Genomic DNA, 25,090 nt, shown 5'->3' on the forward strand with positions numbered 1-25,090 from the left:
CCGACCATAATAATAATTTTTATTTTTATTATATTTATTTTATTTTTTTAGGACCCTACATAACTTCACCAGACACAGACACAGACACTAATCGTTACTTGATTTTAATCCGTGCGATTAGTTAACTAGGCTAAACCTGAGTTCTCACAAGATACACCTACCATGATAATAATAATAACTTGTGAACTAAAATTGCACGTATAACCGCATAAAACAGTCATAAGTTCCTTTCATTGCTAAAACACAGACATTCGTACGTTCAATATTACATGGGTACCTAAATATAGCTTGCGCATTCTTATAAATTAAAAAATTTCCTGTATACAGAAATCCCGTTACACGTCACATGTTGTTTGCAATTCGCCCAGTAGAGTCGTTCCCGCACTTTAACCAAGGTTTTTGTCACTCCTAGATGGCATTCCATTATACCATTGTGAATCTGTCATAGTACTTCAGATTTTTTGTCCTCCTATATCCCAATCTGTACAGCTTTGGTCGTGCTATTGTCATTTTCTGGGACGCTCTAGGATTTCTTTTTCTGTGTTGGTTTTCTCAACTTTTTCATCTGTCACGCGGGAAATTACCACGAAACTTTTTAATTGCAGCATCAAATTCCAGAGTTTGTTTCTTCAAGGAATATTTGTTTTCCCCTTACCGGCACAATTACCCCCTTCTAAAATTCAAAACAAAAATTTACATGAGCTCGTAAAATTGAAATTCTTTGCATAATATAATTAAAGGTGATTGAAGTAGACTATATTTTATTGACACGTTTTATTGAAAGTTGTATAATTCTTCTAAGGCTATCGATTTCGACTGTTAAAGATGGAATCCAAGGAATAATTAAACATCTTTTTATTTTAGATAGTTTTCGAAATCCTTGCGTTTGGACTAACAATTCGTATATTCAATGTTTAATTTTTTAAAGATGGAAAGGTGAAAGCAAAAACGATTTTATAAGAACTTTCAAAAACTAACGAAACTTCGTAGCATTGAACTATCAATTCCATTAAATGTTCATGCACGAATGGCTGGCTTAATTTTAAGATATTTGTACACTTTATGAAGTGATATTATGTACTAGGTATTGGGAAAAAGCCTGAAACAAGTCGATTTATAGCGTGAAAATGTTACCCCCTGAGTGACACCTCTTCGAAAACATTACATGGAATGAGGTTCGTTTGGCACATTGATAGGGATTTTAATTCTCTGTTCAGCAATATGCAGTTTTTTTTTAATTTTTGATAATGTTTCCACCATAACGGTCCACGTAGAATGAAGCACAGAATGTCACATTTATAATTTAATACTTTGAATGAGTGATCCCTCTAGCACTTTCAAGCATTTAACTATAACTTTTTGAACATGAATACATTTTGGGGGATTGTTTTAATTAATTCAACCGAATTAATTTTTTTGAAACGAATTATATATCCTTTGCATAGGGGTAATATTTAATAATTACTTTAATGTCAAACTTTCGTCTTTATTTTCCTTAATAACAATTACTCCGTTTGAGTATGCAGTGCTTTTGACAATCATAGCCAACTGTGTGGTGCTTGCGCTTGAAGAGCACTTGCCCAACCACGACAAGACAATGCTAGCACTAAGACTAGTAAGACCCGATCCTTTGTGATTGCAACTTTATCATAATGATATTTTACAGGAAGACACGGAAGAATACTTTTTAGGTATCTTCTGTGTGGAAGCGGCTTTGAAGATATTAGCTTTAGGTTTTGTTTTGCACAGAGGCTCTTACCTTAGAAATATCTGGAACATAATGGATTTTTTTGTTGTACTCACAGGGTAAGTTTGTTGATGTAAGGCAGCTACGAAACTCGTTACCAAATTCCCATTAAAAAAATATCACACGACCTAATACGTTAAGGTATTTTGTCAGCGTTTGAATTTGTTAGGTCTATGACAATTTTTGCGGAAGCAAACGTAGATGTTGATCTTCGGATGTTGAGGTCCTTCCGAGTGTTACGGCCTTTGAAACTGGTGTCTAGGATCCCAAGTAAGGACACCATCGCTTCTCCATGTATAGCTCTTGAAGTTCGGGCCTGCAGTAGTGCAGAATTTAGTCTTAGACTGAATGAGATAGTTTTAGAATACTTTTCGGAGTTAAACATGAAATACATTACGATGTATTTACGGTTCATTGAAGATAAATCATTTTTTTATTGAAATTAAACACTTTTATGGGATCAACGTGTGTGTTTCAAAGTGTGCATGAGTGTGCTGTAGGTAGACACTGCTCGATAGTGTTTTACTGGTAGATATTTCGAAAAGTAAGAGTAGGAACATTGGTGGTGTAATTTGGAACGAGCTTATTTCTAACACTAAGCATTTCTTTCACTTCTTTAATACGTTATACTCTTACTGTCTAGTTGCTTTTTAAATTATTTTACCGAACTTGCATTTCGAGCATTGTTTATCGTAAGTGATGATTGATTTGGTCGATTAATTATCGGAGTACTAATAATAGGCATAATAAATACCCTCCCTAGAAGTTAGTGTCTAATTTAGTTTTTATTTAAGATAAATATACAACACATAATTGTTTTAGGATTTAGTACACTAAACTTAGTATCTGAATGTAGTGTGATGAGAGTAGAGCTAGAGGCTAGTATTTTGCAGGTTTCTGACGAAGTACACTGAGGATAGCGAATCTGTGGACCTGCGCACGTTGCGCGCTATTCGAGTACTAAGACCTCTCAAGCTAGTCTCTGGCATCCCTAGTAAGTAGCTCGTTGTAGATGCAATAGTTCTCTCTCGCAACTTTTCTTTTAGTTTAAACGCTGTAGTGCAATGTCGATGTTGTAGAGTTGCATGTCTAGACTAATCTTTCTTATTTTCATATTCTTCGCGTTTCACACATATACTCACACCTCGATATCACATCTTCACAACTTATAGCTGTAATCGTACTTTAGGTCTGCAAGTGGTTTTGAAGTCTATCATCAAGGCAATGGCGCCACTGTTGCAAATAGGGTTGTTGGTGCTCTTCGCAATCGTCATCTTTGCAATCATTGGTTTGGAATTCTATTCGGGAGCATTGCATAGGACGTGTTATAGTCTGTACGACATCGGTTAGTACGAATTGCTTTCCTCCTGCTAACCCTAAAACTCCCATTTGTAGATCTAATTGCGAAAGAAGGTGAAGAAGCGTTTCCTTGTAACACGGACAATAAATCGCAGGCAGAACAGTACGGGAGCAACTGGTGTCGTGACGGAAACTCAGTCTGTTTAGAACGGTGGCAAGGTCCAAATAACGGAATTACTTCGTTTGATAACATCGGGTTAGCCATGTTGACCGTGTTTCAATGTATCACTATGGAAGGATGGACGGCCATTTTATACTGGGTAAGCATTGTTTGCAGAATTTGAAGAAAATTTACATGGATTGTAGATGAACGATGCCGTTGGGAACCATTTCAATTGGATGTATTTTGTACCACTCATCGTGTTGGGTTCTTTTTTTATGCTGAATTTGGTACTCGGTGTTCTAAGTGGGTACGTTATCTTACCTTTAACTTTACGTAATCATCTAGATTAAATTATTAGAGAATTTTCTAATGAACGGTTGCGTGTTGAGCGTCGTGCAAAATTTCAAAAAACCAGATCAAAGAATTTATTCAAAGAATCTCTCGATCGATATCTCACTTGGATTACTGAAGCAGGTGATCTACAACGCCCTTGTAGAACTTGCTAATACGTAGTTCCTTCCGTTGCTAGTTGTAGTATTGCTAGACTTATAACTGTTGCTTTTATTTAGCGAATTTGCGAAAGAGAGAGAGAAAGTAGAAAATCGGCAAGAGTTTTTAAAGATGCGAAGGGCGGCGCAATTAGAAAGGGAGCTCAACGGATACGTGCAGTGGATATGCAAAGCAGGTAAGGGGGGCGCTAGAACTGCCTGCTTGACTTTTTTGTTCGTAATTTACCCACAATAACCAAACCCAATTAATCTGTGCAGAGGAAGTTATACTAGCCGAGGAGCGAACAACGGAAGAAGAGAAAATGCACATAATGGAGGCAAGAAGGCGCGCCGCAAAGAAAAAGAAACTAAAAAAGATGGGTAAAAGTAAAAGTACAGATACAGAAGAGGAAGAACAAGAAGAAGATATGGCCGATGATGGTGAGCTTTAAATATTTTTTATAGTGGCTCCCTTTACTGCACTACGATTCACCGGTTTAATAACATTTTAAAGCTTTACATTATAAATCCACAGTTTCAGGGGAACAATTAAACAAAGGCCCACTATAAAAATAATTTAATTTGTATAAATACTTGCACCACTAATCTCTACTTAACCTTATTGTGACTATCTAACTGATTTCATGTTTTAATCCACAGTATTTCTTACAGAGTCTAAGAAAAAACTGAAAGGTACGCAGACTACTGGACTACATGCAATGTAAACTAAAAATTAGTCTTATTAGCTGACATACTATCGCAGTTTCTGTAGCTGCTAGTGCGGGTTAAACTTAGCTTTCAATGTTACAATCCATTCTGTGACACTCGTGAAACTACATACATGTAGGTACATCCTTCATTGCAAATTGTACTTTCTGAACTCACCACTCGCTGTTTATACCTACGCCGTGAATACACAAATATAAATATCCACAAGGAGTCTGATTTTGTGACCGAACAAGAGCCTTCCACTGATCAATGGGAATTAAAAATTCAACACGTTCATAACTCTTACAGTACATATCGTTCCTTTTTTTCATTAGTGAAAAAGGGTTGGTTACGACCAAATCAAGTGATCAAATACTATACAAGAACAACGTTCGACGATACATCTTCATAAGATTAATATTACAAAAACATTAATTGAATAAGGTACATAATTAAAATTTAGTATGACTGTTAAATTTTAAAATTTAATTAGGGAAAGTTAATTAGCTCTGATAGTAGTCGGAAATACTTTTCAACGTAAAGTTTCAAGTGCTTTGCTTTTTAATTTATCATATTTTCGTTATTCACTTTATACGTATAAGTTTAAGGTAGCAAAAGCAAGACTTTTTTGCTATTTTAATAATGTTAGTTTCATTGCCGGAAATGTAAAGCAAACTGGTGAATAATCTGGGCTGGACCATTGTGCATTAGAGCTTTGCCTATTAAATAAAAATGTCGCTACAAAAGGTCTTATTGTTACACTTATGAAACTTGGCCCTATCCTTACGCCGCTGTATTTGAATCTCGATTGCTGAAGGTCTTTCTCTGACAATATCATGTAAGGTTTTCAGATGTGGATGATGTTTTGAATGTTTCGAGAAAAAGGTCATCATCCCCGTAAATTTTGGGTTGCTTATCTTGATTTTTTTGATCCTGGACAAAGAAACTCTTTGTTTTGATAGGTCATATTAAATAAATCATTGTACCTTCGCAAGTTCACATTTTTTTAGGAAACCGGGTTCTCCAGGGATGGTTTCCAAAATATAGGGTGACATGTCAGTTTTCCGATCAAGTAGAATATTACATTTTAACAGGTTGGTAAGAGTGTTGCGTTGGCAGCAACACTTTGAACAGTCATAGTTTTCTGTTGTGGTGGATTGTTAGATGTGAGCCCCAGTGCAGTTATGCACCTGTAACTTTTTTAAATTATACTTCTCCTGTTTAGATGGGGAAACTGACATATGCACCGCCCTGTATCAGAGCAAAACGTTTTTCACGTTCCATTTTACTCATCACTCCGAAGCTTTGGCACCATTTTCACGCACACTATTTTCCTTAAAATATGCCTAACTGCCTATTTATCAATGTTTACTATTTTATTAACATCAACAACATTCAAACGACGATAAACGCTCACAACCTCCAGAATTTTTGGTACAGTTTGGTGTTTGCGAGATGTGCGAGGACAACGACTCACTCCATCATCAATGGCAACTTCCCTACCCTTTCTAAAGCTCTTGTGTCAATCAAACGTTCCGAGTAACTGCAGAATTTTCTTAAATAGGTTTACATTAAAAAAGATGCACCAGGTTAAGGTGTATAAAACGTTTGTTAAAATCTGTAGATTTTAGTCAATGCTTTTCTACTTTAGTGGAGATGCATTCGGTCTAAATGTTCTTAAATACAAAAAATTAAGATTGATTCGTTACTCCATTCCTTAACGCAACCAAACATTTTACACATACGATGTTGCTTAACAATTAACTCAAAATAAACCGCCTAATCTAACAATCTGAAATTTGGTATGTACGTTCCTAAAGGACCCCGGCTCAAGCTGTTAATCAAACGCCAGAACATACATACATCAAAGACGTTCGTTTAACAGAAAGTGGACACCACTTGATATTTTTTTACTGAAAGAGCAACCTCTCCCTCTCACTTAATTATTAAACACTCGCAGAGACAAATATTCAATGAACTATTGTTGACACTAACGTAGGTACTTCTCGTTTACTTCGCAGACGATTGATTCCTGCAGCAAGACTGCGGTATTTAGAAGTAGTCCTCACCTTGACATCGGCCACTAACAAAGCAGGGAGACTGCCTTGAATTTAATCAACCCGACACTGTACTAAAGAATTGATAATTAACATATTGGCGTAAAATAATAATGAATCCTAATTCACTGTTGCATATACAGTGAATATAACTCACAATCACCATTCTTTAATTGCTTAATTGAATAAATTTAAGCTACCACAATTAATTTTTTGAGACTTCCCTTTGTTTTGATAAAACCGGAAATTGCAACACGAAAACTGTATCATATACAGATTATTTAAATGCCGTCGACTAGCCCTTATGATTGTCCATTAAATCTCTTTTAATCCCCCTTGCTTGCGAAAGAGGTCTGTGCTTTAATCTGAAAATTTACTACAAATGGGTCTCTTCCTTTTTTACTCTTCAGCAAAATAATAACACCAAAAGGTCATATAAATGTATATTGACGAAAATCAGAAAGTGTTAAGTGCTTTTTAAGAATGCTTTTTCTTTTTTACAAAATTGTTTATTTATTAAAAATATACCGGTCACAATTTGGGATAATTAATATTTTTTTTGAGATGGCCATCTCATTTCTTACCTATAAAAAATCTTTAACGCCTACTTAATGGTGGAGTATTGACGGTGATATTTTATTAATTTTCTTTAGTTCATTCGTTCAAGGCTAGACACTTAGCTTCAGAATTATGTAAAGTCAACTTATTTTTACCAAGCTGCGCTTAATTTGCAAAGTTGCAAAAGTAACTTAATACGACCTATTTCCAACGTGTAATTCAAAACCAAAACCAGAGAATGGCGCTCAGACACAATTTAGAACAAATACTTCATTGACGAACATGTGAGATTACTAAAAGCCTGCCGTATTACAATCGACAAAATAAAAACTTGTGAGGAATGTTTGTTTGGTGGAATGTTCATGAAACCTTGGCTCTTTTTTTAACTTCTTCTCTCGCAAAAAATTTAACGCAAATAAATGCTCTCATTACAGCTTGAATTCACTTTTAAGAACCGATCTCTTTTAAAGGGGCTTTAATCTATCCATCGCAAACTAGGTACTGTTAATGTTATTACGCATATAATCAACCCTGTGATGTATCAGAAACGTCAAACTTAACGTGCAGGTTATCTTGCGTTAGTATAGGCAAAATGACGTTTTTGACAGATTGACGTTTAAGTTTAACGTTAGCGATACATCGCAGGACTGATTATTTCAAATTTCCGAGATCAAACAAATTAATCATAATTAAAGTCAAGTTTATAATATAATATAATATACTATAATCAACTTTAAACGTACTGAACACCTGTTCTCTTGAGGCATGATTTTATAATAGGCAAGAAACTATTTAATTACTTACAATATCCCTGACACAAGAAAAGATTGCTAGATCTTTGGGACTAACTCATTCTGCTATTTTACCCATGATATGTGAACTATTGTAGAAAATTTGCTCCTAAATATTCACGAAAGCTCGACTGATCTAAGTAAATTCTTCAGAAAATAAAGTTGCAATGTTGATTCGTGCATCTTGTTTCTCTCAATCAAATCGAATACTGTTCCAATTGTGCGTTCTCTTTCTCTTAAAACATATACAAAGTCGCTGATAAGTTTGGAAACGTTATATCAATGAGTACCTCTTTTGAATCAGAGGTCGCAACGGCCGTCTGAATTCAGAAGGGCGCTTTTCTGCCTTATTTTTAACATATAAAAAAATGGTTTGGTCCGCAAATGAAAATGACAAGCAGTTGTATTTCAATAATAAGGTAGAGCATTGGAGTAAACATTTTTAGGTGAATATGGCCATGCAGGGAATTATTTTTTACAATTATCGCAAGGGGAGATCAAGCACTCCAGAACAAAACGGCCGACGGAGCTTTTTGTAACAGCGGATGAAATACCGATATCGTAAAAAACGGGAAATTAGAAAAAACGCCCCTATGTTTTTTTCTGTATTTTTTAAAAGGGTCGTTCTTTTCATTATAAAACGGTATTAATATTTTATATTCTTCGACAGAGAGGCCATTTGTGGCGAAATGGAATGCCAAATAACTTTTATGTCAAATATTTTTCCCTAAAGTGAATATTTACAGAGACATAGGTACATTATTCCATACTTTCAAGACACCCCGTAAATTCCTTTGCGAATTCCCCTTACGCAGCAGGTTCTCCATATGCTAATAATGCAAATGCCAAATTATTTGCGAAAATTGTTGGGAATTACGTCAGTGTTCGAATTGTCCGGGTTTCCAGGGTATAATATGTTCGAGTGTGAACGTTTAGGGTCCGAATTTTCCCGATGCAGAATATCCAGGGTACGAAATATCCCTGGAGCGAAATCTCTGGGTGCGAATTATCTCGAAGCAGATTATTCGGGAGCGTATTGTCCAGGTTGAACTGTCCAGGCCCGCACACGTTGTAAAATATCTATATATCTAAATATCTAATTTTATCAAATTTTATTCGTATAGTCTTTGAGTGCGATTCAGGAAATACTACGCTATAGGTTCTGTATAAACCATGTTTCATGGGGAAGTTTCTTTACTGAATATAACATTCACCTACGGAATAAGTTTTTGTGTCTAGTTCCTCAAGACAACTTTATAATTCCGTCTTTGATTTTGTTCAAAATATACCTACCAAAATTGTAAACCGTAGAGTTCTGTTGAGAAAGCAATTAAACGTTCAGCGTTTCGATTATTATTCCACTCAAATATGAAGCACATAGAATTAAAACTTTTATCCAATTTTTCATAATGCTAAGTGCAAATTAAGAATTATTTAAATTAGTCTCCAAGAAAAAACACATTCTTTATACACTGAATAGGTACCAATTTATTTGTTTCAATCAATCCTCACAATTACAATTGCCCTCGCAGCCTTTGACACATGCATACTATAATATTGTAATTAACGATCTAATATCATTTTGTGTGAATTGAAAACTACTCTCATTAATTATGTCAGAAAGGAAAATTATATTATGGTAGAGTTTTTACCAGTTGATTTGCTCGTAACCAATCTACTCAAAAGCATTAATTTATACAAAAGCTTTTAGTTGGAGCTTTAAAATCTACCTCGCATTTCTCTCAGTGGATACTTATACAAAAAAAAAGGCTTTATACAACAGATTTCACAGAATGCATTGTAGCTATTTCAGTCTGTGATAGTATACCGTCATCCGTTTATATGTTTTAGAGCACCTATACTTCCATAGAATGCTTTTACGTTCCTAATAGAGCGGTAATAAGATTATTTAACGTAGTTTATAGTAACCTACTTCTCTAGATGATTGGAAATATTGAAACAGTAATCCAATGAACAATGTATAGGTGAATACCAATTAGATGGCATGCCGCTGATGACAGATAATAGAATACCTACCTACCTTTATTGTATATTTTTAGAAAACTAATGCACTAGAATCTATCTTTCTGCTCTATCATGTCTTGCACTACTAACATGAAAATATCAGAACAACTGCAACTACATTTATGGCGATGTAAACAGTTGCGTAATATTTAAAGATACAGTTTATGCGTGCAATTCAGATGTTATTTAGTACATGCTTGTAGGTCTTTAGATGTAACAAAGTCGAATTGTTTCTGCTTGACCTAACATGAGCATAAATCTTCGATTGAACTTACACTTTAATGATAAATACTTTTATAACTATCTTAGGCGAGTTACTGCATAGTGAAAATAGTATTGTTAACAGGGTTTGGGAGAGCCGCCTATCTGAAGTCACGCGTGAAGAACAAGGGTGGTTGCGTTGGTTTTTGGCGGGCGGAGAAGCGTTTCCGTTTTTGGATTCGTCACATGGTGAAAGCGCAGTGGTTTTATTGGTTTGTTATAGTACTTGTTTTCTTTAACACCGTTTGCGTAGCCGTTGAGTTCCATGGACAACCCGATTGGCTGACTTCCTTCCTTTGTAAGTAAGACTAATGGGCACGCCACCGAGTAACTGAGTTCATTTTAGATTATGCCGAGTATGTGTTCCTCGGTCTGTTCTTGACTGAGATGTTTATTAAAGTGTACGCGCTTGGACCGAGGATATACTTCGAGTCGGCATTTAATCGTTTCGATTGTGTTGTTATTTCCGGTTCCATCTTTGAAGTTATTTGGTCAGAAGTAAAAGGTGGTTCCTTTGGTCTTTCAGTATTGCGTGCTCTACGCCTGCTACGTATATTTAAAGTTACAAAGTATTGGTCTTCGTTACGTAACCTCGTCATCTCCCTGCTCAATTCGATGCGTTCCATTATATCCTTACTGTTCCTTCTCTTTCTGTTTATACTTATATTTGCTTTACTGGGCATGCAACTATTTGGGGGTGAATTTAATTTTGATTCCGGTACACCTCCGACAAACTTTAATACTTTTCCTATTGCACTGCTGACTGTGTTTGAGGTAATAACCTTCACTCCGCTGTTTCGAGTTCACCCATTCAATTTTGCAGATATTGACTGGTGAAGATTGGAACGAAGTCATGTATCAAGGTATTGCTGCCAAGCAAGGAAATATGGTTTATTCCCTCTACTTCATCGTCCTTATGTTATTTGGAAATTATACTCTTTTAAACGTATTCTTGGCTATTGCCGTCGACAATTTGGCAAACGCTCAAGAGCTAACGGCAGCCGAAGAAGAGCAGGCAGAGGAGAATAAAGAGAAGCAAGCGTTAGAATTAGAAAAAGAAATGGAAGCCTTGAAAATGGAAGGTAGTATTCCATCGTTTTTATAAGCCCGCAACTGTTTACATTGAACAGGGTCACCTACTTCCCGTTTAGAAGGAGGTACATCAAGTCCGACGACGAGGAGAAAGAAAAAGGACGAGAAACCACCGCCCGACGAGGAAGAGGAAATAGTAGGACCTAAACCAATGCTACCGTACTCCAGCATGTTTGTTCTGTCGCCGACCAATATGTAAGTGAATATAGAAAAGACGTCGTTTAATCGTATAATTTACAGTATAAGACGAGGAGCACATTGGGTGGTGAATTTACGTTACTTCGATTTTTTTATCATGATAGTCATTTGTTTGAGTTCAATTGCGTTAGCTGCCGAGGATCCGATAGTGGAAAATTCTCCTAGAAATACTTACCTCGATAAATTGGATTACGCATTCACGGGTGTCTTTGCCATCGAAATGTTACTTAAAATCATCGATTTGGGGATAATACTACACCCCGGTTCTTACCTTAGGGAATTCTGGAACGTTATGGATGCGATAGTAGTAATTTGCGCGTTAGTGTCTATGGGTTTCGATCTCATGTAAGTATGGCAACATTCATCTGCGATACATTTTTAATTCGATGTTGTTGCAGGGAAACGGAAGGCAGTAAAACGAGTCACAATTTATCAACCATCAAATCTCTACGAGTGCTGCGGGTGCTTAGACCTTTAAAAACAATTAAAAGAGTGCCCAAATTAAAAGCAGTGTTTGATTGTTTAGTGAACTCATTAAAAAATGTGATAAACATTCTGATAGTGTATCTTCTATTCCAGTTTATATTTGCTGTGATTGCTGTTCAGTTATTTAATGGGAAGTTTCGTTCCTGTTCTGATGCAAGTAAATTTACGGAAGCTACGTGTCAGTAAGTTATCATAACTTCTATTAACTTCTTGCTCAACTAAATAAGACCACAATTTGTTGATTACTAGAGTACTTGAGTACTACTGCTTAAAATTAATTATGTCATACCTAGAGCCATATGAAAAACGATATCGAGGTGCTAGGGATCTATAAGGTTTCGTCACCTACACTGTATCGTTTAGAAAAGCTCTGTGACGATTTTAGTGTGGAGGTCTTAGGGCGGGCAAGGGAAGAGGTCTCAGCAACAATCTTAAAGACAAAGGTCTTGAAAGGAGAAGAGAATCTAAAAGATGACTGTTGAAGACTTTCTGTTGAAGACTATTAGCGATTTAAGCTTTTAAGGAATTCAAAAGAACTTGTAAAAGCTCTTAAAGGCTCTTAATATGGCGTATCCTTTATACACTATTAAAGCGTTCTAAGGATGTTAAGAATTTGCAAAGAATCTGTTAAGGAGGTGTTATCAGTATATTGTATGATGCCTATCTGTAGGGAAACATGCCTTAAAAATTATACATTTTTGTTATACCTGCATCAGAATCGTTGTTTAAAATACCCTTGAGCGTCCGAAAAAAAGCGATTAAAGCACGCGAAGCTTTAAAGGTTGCTAGGTATCGTTACCTCAAATACGACATATGAAGCTAGAATTTGAGAATGAAGTGGAAAAACCTCTCAGATCGCTTCAGAAAAATGGTTCGTATCCTTTGTAACTAGCTTTCACAAACGCACGTGGTATAGGTTAGGTATACTGGCAAATCGGTTCCCTTTTTAATCGCCGTATTAATTCCAGTGTTGAAACAACGCGGCAAGGGTTGGAAGATTTAAATGCCTTTGATATTCTCTTCATATATGCCAGCATTAACGATGTATTTAAGACTTACTTTGAGAGATGCTTCAAATTCCTCCTATTCCCCACAGCATTGCATATTCTTTATAATACACTTTTGCATTTGGATTTTGCAGGTACCAACTTTTTCTGCTTCTGCAACAAGCCACTGAATTCTTTGACCAAAGACATTTTATTTACAAAGTCCGTGATTTTTATAAGCAAATGTCCAGTGACATTTCCATGGTAATCATGGAATTACGTATAATCAGCCCACAATCGGAAATATATTCGAGTATCGTAAATATGATTTCATTTTATTTCCCTTATTTTTAAACTATATTGCAGGTAGAATAAAAATACTATAAGAACCGCATGTATAATTGGTCGTTTAAACTCGTTGCGCGTGCTTCAAAGACTCGATATTGCACTTGTTCCTTATTATACTATTTTTTGGAAACTGTTGTTTATTGTTGTTTTTAAATGTACGTAAATTATTAGTAAACTTTAAATTTGACTACTACTATAATTTATTGTTTTACGCGTTATTCTGTAAGGTTACGGAATTCATACCGTTGGTATTTAAGAAACATTTTATTCATTTCTCATCACGTCTTCACTTTCAGAGAATGCACTATGACAATATTAGTTGTTTACTAATAATGGACATAAGCTCGGACATAGGTACATTTAAAAACATGAAAAATCAGCAATTTCCAAAAAAAGGGTACACTTAAAACGGAATGAATTACATTAGGCATGTTTCCTATAAGAAAGCTTTTGTGAGATAAGCAACGCACAATACTGACAACGCATCTAAAAGATTCTGGGAATTTCTCGTTTGGAGACTCATAGAAAGACTTAAAGATTTTTAAAAGCAAAAATTTTATACTAAAAAGCAATTATAAAATTCTTAACTGTTAGCAGCTGGTCTTAAAGACCCTTGAAGTCCCTTAAGGCTCCTCTGTAGTCAATCCGCCATATTGGAGAAATAGCTAAACTTTCTTATGAAATGCTGCTTTTGTAGTTGAAGTCTAACAAATTCTCGATAGTGGATATTCTTTGCAATGATGAAAAGAACGGCGGTACTTAAAAAAAGTTGAAATATCGGTCTTAGTTTTTTAGGAAGATCGTTGAATAGAAAAATCGTTTTTCGTAAATAACAGCCGTTGTAATGGGAGTAGAAAAACCTACAGCACCAATTTAGAAATCCGACAGTATTTTTTACGGCGGTACTTAAAGATATTATTTCCATCTATTATGATAAGGCATATATTTTAAAAAATAAGTTCCGCGATTTTCAGAAAAGAGCGCAACGTTAACATAAAGGTAGGCAACTCAAATTGCACTTAAAACCCCTAAGGCGATATCTCATTACTTGCAAGGGAAAACAAAAGAAACTACCTGGCATTATCCTGGCACATTGTTACCTCGTTCCTAATGACATGGATTAGATAAGCTACTATATGTATAATTAGCTAATGTTTATTTTTATTTTTATAGAAATACTTTATTATTTCTAAAACATTTTTCATTCTATCTAGATTCTTCAAGAAATTTGTTTAGGAAGATATCAAATAGTAGCCCCATTTTTTAGCTCAACCCAAGCGGAATACGACCACTTATGTGTTTTAGGTACATAGTGAGACGATTATACCAATAATTTGGTGGTTTCTTGTGGCAATTCAGGTGTGGTGTAAAAATGTGACTCCTTTTTGTTTTTTTAACATTTTGTACCATGAAACTGCTTATCTACGTGCATAAAAACATTAAAAAAAAATGTGGTAGGGCAGGACAAACGCATGACCTCGACATAAGGAGAAAGCACAATACCACAATTCCACAAAATACATCAGAAGTTTCAATTAGCATCAATTCAAAAGTAAAGTTTGTCAAGTCACCAAAATGAATATCCGTATCAAAAAAAGCGGCATAATTCGTTGGTTTTCCCGGTTATTAGTGGCAGATATAAAAAATTCTCGCACTTTTAACAAATTTCGGACTATTTACTTTTTCCGTTTCCCTCAAGAATATTAAAGCCCTCGGCAAGCCTCGGGATTTAAACCATTCTTTCAGGAACAAAAACTCTTTTTAATCCCTTGTTACTTAATAAACTTTTCCAGTATTCCAGGGCAGGTATAATAGCGTAAAGTATTCGTGGATAACTGGTCTTTAAAAACACTTGCTCCATTTCGAGAACTCCGGCTACGCCGTTATGGCGTTGGTTTCCGCCTTCGCACATTGTCATGACGAACTGTGTTTAAATTAAATTGTTTAAGAGACCTTTTTGGTCAATTTTTTCGTTTGTAACGTAGTTGTCCTTATTGATGTTTTAATTCTTATGTTATTTTCCCCATGCACCTAGTTCTAAGGTTAGATTTGTTCAATATGTAACTACTCGTTCTACCATTTAGGGAACCATAGAATGTTAGTCCTTAATTTTAAAACCAGAAGATGACGGTAACGTCGAAACTAGTCGCATCTATTTATTCCACAATTTAATCAATAAGTTTAGACGCATGGGGAAGGTTTTGAGTTTTTAATTCCGCACCCGGGCGTTTTGCCCGTCCGCCCGGGCCCACTTTTTTTAAACTACTATTATGGTAATATATATATAGTCTTGGAATTTTTTGCAATAAGTAGCCTATACCTTGGAGGTCCGCCAGACGGCCATCACTTTTAGATGTTTTAAGGCCCCCCTCTTTTTTACCCTTATCAAAATAGGGAGTTCGGGGAAGAGAGGGACTAGTTTTATCCATACTCTAATGAAAGGTCTCAACAAAAGGAATCCATTTTTACCTCTTCGACGCTTCATCGTGATCGGTTATAATTTTTATCTCTATAGCGAATTGCCGGAGGAGGTACTCACAAAGGGCGATTGGGACGTGTGGAACAAATATATCCATTGGTAAGTTCAACACGATAAGAGCGAATACAGTTTGTCGGAGGAGAGGCAGAATGAATCGTCTGGACGAGACATCTATTGATGAAGTCGAAGCGAATATCTTGACAACAGAAGAGCCTTATAACCCAACTATTTACTAAGCTATTTCGGTTTAAAAAAATTCACTTTATCTGCACAAGAGTTGTGCACAATTTATAATTGCTTCAATATGATCTGATATCCACAAGGATGAATACTTGGTCGTCAAAGAAATAGAGGAATCCCCAATTTCAATTTTCACTACTGAATTAAGGATTTAAAAAACCGAATTATGATACCGCACAAACGATGCCAATATCGATACTTACAGACCAAAAGGTGTAAATTCGATTGCTTGATGTCCATGTGATATCTCATGCTTTTTGGTGCCGAATATGGTTCTACCCATAAAAATGGAAGATAGGTTGCAATGACAATATGTATAGACATGTGTTATTGTGTTAATTACATTTTTACCAGCAGTTTTGTCTGTTCATAAAAAACCTTCATGGGCCGTGCATAAATAAAACGAATACGCTAACTGTACAATTATTTTTTGAAAAGATAAGAACTTTTTTTTAAATAAGTAAATAATAACCTATTAATTATAAAAATGTCTAAATCAAAGTTGATCAGTAAAATTGATTAAAACAAATAACAGGAAATAATAATAAGGTGTAATTAACTAACAATCTATTGGGAATTGTTAGCAAACATTGCGAATTTTCTCCACTAATTACCTTAGAATCAAGTAATTTACAGAAGATCTCATTATAGACAAATGGAGTAAAAGGAACAGGTATTTGTGTAGCTTTATTCAAATATTGACTACACCTTTTCAATAAACTTGTTTACATAATTAGTCCTTGATCATTATACCTGGTCTATTGTGTTTAACAATAAATGAAGAAAATATGCAAAACTGAAAAAGATAGAAATATACCGTTTTCGCACTCCACGAATATACGTAGAAATGTGTATTGTTGGTGGTCTAACCAATTGCAATAACATTGAAATGCAAATTGACTACAGAGGAGCCTTAAATGCACATGGAGAATTTGAAAGACTTTTTAATTTTCTAAGGAGCAATATAAACTTTTCTGAGCTTGGATTCTTCAAGTCTCTAAAAGTCTCAAAGAAACCATTGATGACTCTTGAGGTTTACTAAAGGCTTTTGAAACCTCTTTCGAGTTTATAAAATGTAAAAACTTCTAGAATGCTCTTGAAAACTTTTGAAGACTGTGAAAGGCTCTTAAAAGCTATTAAAGATGGTGGAATGAAAATCTCTAGAAGAGCTCGCGTATACTCCTGCAAACTTTTTCAATATCGCTTTTAGGTAGACTTCTTCTACTTACTGTAATGGAACATACCTCATCTGCTATGACTTCGCCGTCAAAATCGCGTCATATCTTTTGATTTCTATACCTGTTTTGACTAGCCGTTTATATACAAGAAATTCCAGCATACTAATAAACAAAAATTTAGTCAGAATTTTCGTAAATTTCCTTAAATCTTCCGACTTGTCAGCGAAAACTCACTTCTCGTCCTTGGTAAACAATATATTATTACTTTTTAGCATATGTTAAATTGACAGTTTAATAGGTTTGGATGAGTTGGCTAAGCCGATCTTTAACCGTAAGGATAGATAAAGTGAAACAAATGACTCTGCATTCTAATGACATTCGTCATTCTTATTTTAAATCCACGATATAAAATGACGCTGTGTATCGCAGTGGCTTTGTGCCGAAATCATGGTACCGATATATCTATAATTAGTACAAAGGCATTCAGTTCGACTTTTTACAATAAGGGTAGTAATAGTCTAACCTTTAACAGAGAGGGTAGATAAAATAAAGAACAAATAAATGTGCAATCTAATGGTATTTGTTGCTTGTCCAATTTATGTCGTATTTATTGGACACTACACTAATATTTCTCACTTCTGGTAGCTCTTCGGGATATAACCTTTCCGAAATATTCATTTTTTAGTCGATCTAAAACAAGTCAACGTTGTATGAATTTTGGCGGCAAGACTATATAATCTTTGGTATATATTTTTTTGTAGTTTTGATCGCGTATTTTTTTCAATTCTACCAGCTCGTCAGGCTATAATTCATTAGCAATATCACAGATATTCGCTTCATGAAAGAGAACTTAGGAATGTTCAAAACAGATGCGTCAGGAAGACATTCTTTGAGTATTATGAAGGGCGTGGAAAAGCACCCAACAAGTTCAGACGTAAAGGAACCATGGTGCAACAGCAAGGATGTAGTAACAGATGCTTTGAAAGAAGAGGTGGGAAAAGAACGAAGAGGAGAGGGTAAGAAAGAATAGATGCCAGAGGAAATTTTGAACAAGATTGAAAGAAGAAAATGGAAAGTTATTAATACTGAGGATAAAGGAATGGTATAAGCAAATTAATAATCAAATAAGAAGGAAATTTGACAAGGCTAAACAACAATTGATGGAAAGCAAGGGCTTAGAGGTAGAGGAAATTGATAAACAAGGGCGCGTGGAAGAAATGTACAAAACGGCAAAGACACCAACAAGAAGAAAACCAAATCCAATTAAGTAATAAAGGCATAGACAATAAATACGGTGAAATATCACCAATTACAGAGGAGAATAAAAGAGTACCTATATAGACGAACCTATACATATATACATATATAGTCGAATAAGGTGCACCAAGACGATTTAGGGGTGGAGAATGAGTCGGAGTGTACGGAGGGCAATAAAGGACCAGAAATAATGAGGTGTAAAGTGGGAAGGGCAATGATCTCAAGGATAAGAAAGCGATTGGTTGTGACGGTATTCCTGCAGAGGTACCGAAGGCATTAGACCATTGAGCTATAGCCAGAGTTACCAAACTTGTAAATATTATATCTAAATCTAAATACAGACCAGATAATATCAAGAAAACCATATTCATTACGTTACCAAAGGAAAATAATGCAAAGGAATGCAAGGATTACCGGACTATAAGCTACATAAGCCATGCAACTAAGGTTTTAGCTAGAATATTGCTAAAAGGTAAGATAAAGAAATACGAGTATATATGAGATGAACAATTTTGATTTGCAAAGGGAAGACCAAGAAACGCCATTGGTTGGACAGGAAACAATGATGGACGTCAATAAAAATGCTTCATAGATTGAGAGAAATTATTGGGCAGTCAAGTGGGCAGTTGTTGGAAGTGGACATTGGTAAGGAAATTCTAAGGATTAGAATAGGTGGTTACAGCATAAAGACAATAAAATATGCTGACCACATGGTAGTACTTGCAGACAAAGAGAAGGAACCATACCTACAACGAATGATAAAGAAATAATATCAGTTGGAAAGTAGTTTGGAATGAAAAACATCGGCCAAACAAAACTAATACTATAAGTAAAGAAGATGAAAAAGTAAAGATACAGTTAGAAGGAGTACAGATAGAACAAGTATTTTGCGCCATTAAACATTTATATTATATGTTATTACTGTCTTTTTCCTTCTTAAACTGTTACCGGCACTATAGCAATTGACAAAATCAGCTTTTTCTTCAGCCAGATATTTATCTCTTTTAAGAAGTTATTTTGGTTGCATAAAATTAGATGCCCTTTAGAAGCGATTGTATTATTTAAAAGTAGACATACTCGTAGGTAAAAACAAAATCCCTATGTCTACTTCTTAATAAATAGCACTGATCGAAAGCCATGACGATCGTCGTCCAGCAAAACCAATATGAGTCTACAGCAACGGTTCCATGAGAATTATACTAGTCATTTTGATGTAGATGATAAGACGCACTTATGTTATACTTATTTTAGGTACTATGGCTGTTTTTACTTACTTTTTTTAAACTGTTTGTTTTTTCAATCAGAAGCTCATGTTTTAACTAAAAATTTCAATATCACTGTAGAACTTATTAGTTGTGGAAATATCTGGGGAAAAATTAAATTTGTACCTTTTATATGCCAATTTATTAGTTCATTAGATACAGTTATAGCAGGTTATAGTCTATATTATGTATATTATGAAAAACATTGCTGCATCTTTCTGTAGTACCGTTTTCATTTAATGCTATGTAAATGAACATCTCCTCAAATACGTTCGCAAATACAGCTCATTTGCACTACTTTATTTCAGGGGACAATACTTTGTGTTTGAAGAAAATAACGACGTGCCGAAAGTGGAAAACCGTAAATGGGATCTGCAAGATTTCCACTACGACAACGTCGCAATGGCCATGCTTACATTATTTGCTGTGCAAACCGGTGAAGGATGGCCACAGTAAATGCGTAAACAACAGTTTTCTGATCGTATTAACGGGACGTTTCCTTTAGGGTTCTTCAAAATTCAATGGATGCCACTTACGAAAACCAAGGGCCTATACAAAATTATCGCATAGAAATGTCCATTTTCTACATTGTATATTTTGTGGTATTTCCATTCTTTTTTGTAAATATATTCGTCGCCTTAATCATCATTACCTTCCAAGAACAGGGCGAAGCGGAGCTACAAAGTGGCGAGATAGATAAAAACCAGGTATCACCTTCGCTGATAGTTATGACACTTTTAACAAACTTTTTTTAGAAATCGTGCATAGATTTTACAATTCAAGCTCGACCTCTGGAAAGGTATATGCCCAATAAAAGAAATAGCTTTAAGTACAAAATCTGGAGGATAGTAGTGTCTACTCCATTTGAATACTTAATAATGATGTTAATCGTATTCAACACATTATTACTTATGATGAAGGTACGTATTGATTTAAGTTCATTTAGTACTAACCCTTTGAGTGAATTGTTCAAAAAAATATACACCATAGTGATAGTTTTTTGAAATTTTCAAAAAGTCGGCAGCCAAATAGAATACCGACAAATGCACATCGCACTAGTAGGTAACACGCCGTCACACCAAATGAAACAAACAAACACACTTCTATTTTTGAATGCCATTTGCAAATGCACTTTATGCATTGTCATGCATTTTGAAACGTACCTACATGTTTGGCTGCTTCATTGCTTTCAACTGCACTGTCCTTACATTCAGAAAACGAGGTGCAGTTCAAACGATTTACACTTATACTGATAGTACCCTATAAAGTTTATTAACCGTGACAAGCCTGCCTATTTTGAAGACTGGTTTGTCATCTTTTAGTCAATGTTTAAAGGAGTTACTTTTAGTACCTACTTAATCTGGTAGATCACTTTTGCTATTTAGGTTTCTTAGGTGACTATCCATAGTCAATGTTGAATGATATGATTTTTTTAATTTGAGGTGTAATATTTGCGTGTGATATCTGTGTTTACTATTAACATTAGCTTTAGATTAGATCGTCAAATCACATTATTTTATTAAAAGTGAACTGGTGTTCGTAATATCGAAACTGCATGTACGATTTATGTGTTTAAACAAAATTTCGATGATCACTACTCAGAATGGATTTTACTATGATTTTTTCCTACGTTCGTAGTAGGTACTTTATGATCCTATTTAAGTACCTGACACCTTCTTCCACCTGTTTTCGTAATCTTTACTTGTGGTAAACTACCAAAGTAAATTTCAAGCGCAAGTGCAATTTGTTTCTTTAAAATGAAATTGTTAGACATAGCATAGTGTAAACAATTAATTACACTATGGTAATATGAAAATTTGCTTTAGAAGGTTATAGGCCGGGCGCTAAATGGTTTGAGCATGCATTGAAAGTCTAACGCAGTTATGAAATAGGAATTTATTTATTTATTGTCTATATCCTACTGTAATCGAGTGATATCTCAACCTGCGAGGGACGTTATGCATTCAGTTTTTAGCTAATTAAACGACAAAAGACCTTGCAAGCAATTTCCCTTTACGCGAATTCAGTTTTGGTTACACTATCGTTTACAACCAGTCAGCTACGAAAATGCTACACAGTGGTGAAAATAAAATGTTTCTCCTTAGACCTTTTTTGGCCATTCATATATGCTGCTGCATTTGAGAACTAGAATCACTCTTCAGCCAGGCAGTAGAAGACATTGGATACGACGTATCACATTTTTTACGATAATTCTGACTCTGACTCTGATGTAATTCTTGCCACAAACCTATTGTAATAACCCCTATCCAAGCCAATAAACTAATGTTTAAAAAAACAATACGTTAGGTTCTGTGAAAAAGTGTCAGGTATGCACTATTTAGTGTAATTCATACATTCTCTTAATTAAAATTCCAAATTACTTTCAGGTATTGAAAGATATTCATTTTTGACCAACACATGTTGTTAAAAAGAAAACAAAAAACACAATAAAGGAACTAACATTCTGACTTGCTTTTGCGTAAAATTTTGTTTTTAGTACTTGTTGATCCTTGCAGTATATCTATATTTACCCATTTTTTCAGTTTTGTTTGTTGTGGAAGTTGCATGTAACCTGTTCTCGTCAGCGAAGTGTTTTACTCAATTTTATTTTTGTTTGGAAGGACACTAAGTTTAGTAAAGTGTGCTATATCATAAGATGTGTAACAATATTTAGACAGAATAGCCGCATTGTATGTTAGCAGTATGACAAGCAAGATCAAACCTTCACCGATATGCTTAAGTATCTCAACTGGGGTTTCACCAGCCTGTTCACGTTGGAGTGCATCCTCAAGATCCTTGCCTATGGTGTTCGGGTAAGAAAAGTAGATACTACTTGACTATATTAATTCTTTTAAAGATAATCGCAATATAATTATAAAATTTTAAACAAGCAGTTAAAACTAAACTAAATTCTTCTTTATTATCTTCTGTTAATAAAGTCCTTTCTCCCGCAACCCTAACACATCGCTTGATATATGAATGTTGCATGAGTATTTCGTAGTGCATGTTATGTTGGATGTAATATACACGCTCTCTTGAACATGTGCCACACACCATTGTGGTATGCTACAAATCTTACACGTTAATAAATGAACAGCGGCAACATTTAATTCGACATATTATTTTAAGCATAATCACGAAGAAATACAGTATTTATTGTTATCAATAATAATTTCTACTGAACCTGCCGACTTTTTCCCATAAACTTGTCTCAAAAGGCCACGAAGGTAGGCATTAGCTTGTAGCATAGAAGCTACATTGAAAAGTTGTTGTAGTATCACACGGCTCCACCCTTACTCTCCGACCTCCTGGCAGCAATGAACATACTGTTTACTTTCCTCTTTCTTTGCGAAACTGTACTCAAGCTCATCGCTTTTGGGATTAAGGTAATAATCACCATCATTATTTATTATAACAATAACATCACCGTTAGAACGTTTTATTATTAATATATCTTTTATATTATTTCGATTTAATTATACTTTCTTTATCACCAACATCACTAGTATCTGGTTTGATCGCAATAATCTCATTTTTTCCTTACTTTTTTTAAAATAAAGTAGTTTAATACATTTTCTGCACCTGGCATTCACTACGTAGATTTTTTAGCAATTCACATAAAGTGAGTAAAAAGTAGTGTTAAAGTAGTGCAATAATTTCGTAGCGTAACTAGATCCTTATTGACTATTTGATCAGTTGCGTCCGCTTCGAAAGTGATTAGTTTGCATGTTAGAAAATCCAAAAATCCCATCCTTTTTTTTCATTTCGTTAATTATTTAGGTTATTGTTATAGAACGTTGTAATTTTTTGTTGTATTTTTTTAATCATAAATTTGTTTAAAAAGGTAAATAATAGTTTCAGGTCAACTAGGTTTTTAGTTTCGATGTTTAGTTTTTAATGGTGTTTCTAAAATTGGGGTGTTAGTTAAATATTTAGTTTGTGTTATAGTTTAACTAAGCGTTTAAAGAAAGTTATCGAGGTTATTTAATAAACTGTAACCGTAGACCTCAACATAGAAAAGACCGTGCTCGTACCATTTTAATGAAGTTGTTGCATAACAACAAAAAACTGTACCCCAAAGTACTAATTAAAAGCTAGTATGAGTAGAAAAAAATAGAGTTCTTGGAAACTACCTACAATTCCCGTCCACATCCGTCCATAGCTGCCAGTCTGATTATCGTAGAGTTGATTATTGGGCTAAATACCATGTTCTTTCGCAAACTCGACTGCTAATCCGACTCATATTCAATAACCATTATCCTTGGACATAGAAATCGATTTGCGAAAGGTAAGACACCCTCAATGAGCATAGATCATTTCTGTTGAAAAAATCAAATGACTCATTTAATATTCACAAACGCTGTTCTAACATTGAAGGGTTCGCGAGTTCATAACATACTACAGGTCTACTTAATCTCATTTTCAGCAAAGGAGATATTTTGTTGAAAGCGGCCCAAATCTGCTTGTCCATTTGAGGACCACCAAGGGAGCTATTGTGCAAAATTGCATAAGTAGTGTAATTTACCATTAGGCATAACGGCATCATTCCCCGCTGACTGAAATGAAAGAGGTGTACTTGATATGGAACGACACGGGTTACAGTTTATTAACTAATTGACAAACATTCCTAACAGCACTTAATCTTTGTTGACAATTATCATTAATAATAACGTGACCGTACCTTCTATTCAAACATTTCTGGAAAAACAAAATTGATCGACAAACATTAAGTGCCAAAAACTTTGATACACGATATTAATGTTCGAATCTGTTATTTAGAACTTCTTCAAGGATCCATGGAATACGTTCGACTTTGTGACAGTAATCGGAAGTATTGTAGACGCGATGGTGGTAGAGTTTGGTGTAAGTATTGAATTAAAAGAATTTATAAAGAGAAGCAACAAAATAATACAAAACACTACACAAATCCACAATTAACAATATAATAATTTTGTTCCCATTATAAGGAAAGGGCCGAAAAGTTGGCAAAGGAAAGGGTACGTTTATTATCTGAAGCTTTTATTTTTTTGTGTAAAAGAAAAGTAATTAAATCAGTCGCACCACCGGATTTTGAGCTTGTGTTTGTTGATGTTTAGATTATCACGGTAGAATAGTAAGTGACAAAAGGATAAATAAGTACTTATACCTATGTAGATGACTCTTGCTAGAGGAGCTCAAGAGTAGTGCGACCAAAAGGTTAGTTATTGTTCTTGCATGTGTGCATATCTAAATATTGTAGATTAGTAAAATGAGGTTTCCTAACTAGTGATTTTTGAACATAGCCGCCAGGAGTAGAATTGGATCTCGCATCTAAGTTTTCTCTATGGTTGTCGGTTAGTTGGACGCTTGATGCACTGTTCTTTTTTTGTGTTTCGCGTTATTTATTTTTATCATAGGATTAAATGGGGCATTTTATAGTAATAATGATGCATGTTGTGAGTTTTTCTTTTAACGCACATTGAATGAA

The 25,090-nt window shown here is 34.9% G+C and overlaps 1 protein-coding gene across 28 annotated transcripts in view; it reads left to right on the plus strand.

The window, feature by feature from the left end:
• Positions 1-25,090, plus strand: part of LOC116167242 (voltage-dependent calcium channel type A subunit alpha-1) — a 72,135-nt gene that overhangs the window by 32,882 nt on the left and 14,163 nt on the right. For 8 of the 28 annotated variants that reach the window (XM_031482542.1, XM_031482527.1, XM_031482534.1 and 5 more), the window contains exons 3-25: positions 1,510-1,615; positions 1,667-1,806; positions 2,641-2,741; positions 2,937-3,092; positions 3,143-3,366; positions 3,413-3,516; positions 3,779-3,894; positions 3,977-4,138; positions 4,358-4,390; positions 10,183-10,395; positions 10,444-10,871; positions 10,921-11,179; positions 11,228-11,384; positions 11,430-11,732; positions 11,786-12,055; positions 19,932-20,075; positions 20,129-20,330; positions 20,379-20,543; positions 22,323-22,436; positions 22,899-23,009; positions 24,403-24,486; positions 24,591-24,620; positions 24,906-24,956. In XM_031482542.1, the coding sequence (XP_031338402.1) occupies positions 1,510-1,615; positions 1,667-1,806; positions 2,641-2,741; positions 2,937-3,092; positions 3,143-3,366; positions 3,413-3,516; positions 3,779-3,894; positions 3,977-4,138; positions 4,358-4,390; positions 10,183-10,395; positions 10,444-10,871; positions 10,921-11,179; positions 11,228-11,384; positions 11,430-11,732; positions 11,786-12,055; positions 19,932-20,075; positions 20,129-20,330; positions 20,379-20,543; positions 22,323-22,436; positions 22,899-23,009; positions 24,403-24,486; positions 24,591-24,620; positions 24,906-24,956 (3,673 nt within the window). Of the gene's footprint in view, positions 1-1,509; positions 1,616-1,666; positions 1,807-1,916; positions 2,018-2,640; positions 2,742-2,936; positions 3,093-3,142; positions 3,367-3,412; positions 3,517-3,567; positions 3,684-3,778; positions 3,895-3,976; positions 4,139-4,357; positions 4,391-10,170; positions 10,396-10,443; positions 10,872-10,920; positions 11,180-11,227; positions 11,385-11,429; positions 11,733-11,785; positions 12,056-19,931; positions 20,076-20,128; positions 20,331-20,378; positions 20,544-22,322; positions 22,437-22,898; positions 23,010-24,402; positions 24,487-24,590; positions 24,621-24,905; positions 24,957-25,090 lie in introns of all 28 variants that reach the window. The other 20 variants (XM_031482546.1, XM_031482553.1, XM_031482545.1 and 17 more) reach the window with 17 other exon arrangements.

Source organism: Photinus pyralis, unplaced genomic scaffold (genome assembly GCF_008802855.1).
Source record: "Photinus pyralis isolate 1611_PpyrPB1 unplaced genomic scaffold, Ppyr1.3 Ppyr1.4_LG3b, whole genome shotgun sequence".
In the NCBI taxonomy this organism is placed as follows: domain Eukaryota; kingdom Metazoa; phylum Arthropoda; class Insecta; order Coleoptera; family Lampyridae; genus Photinus; species Photinus pyralis.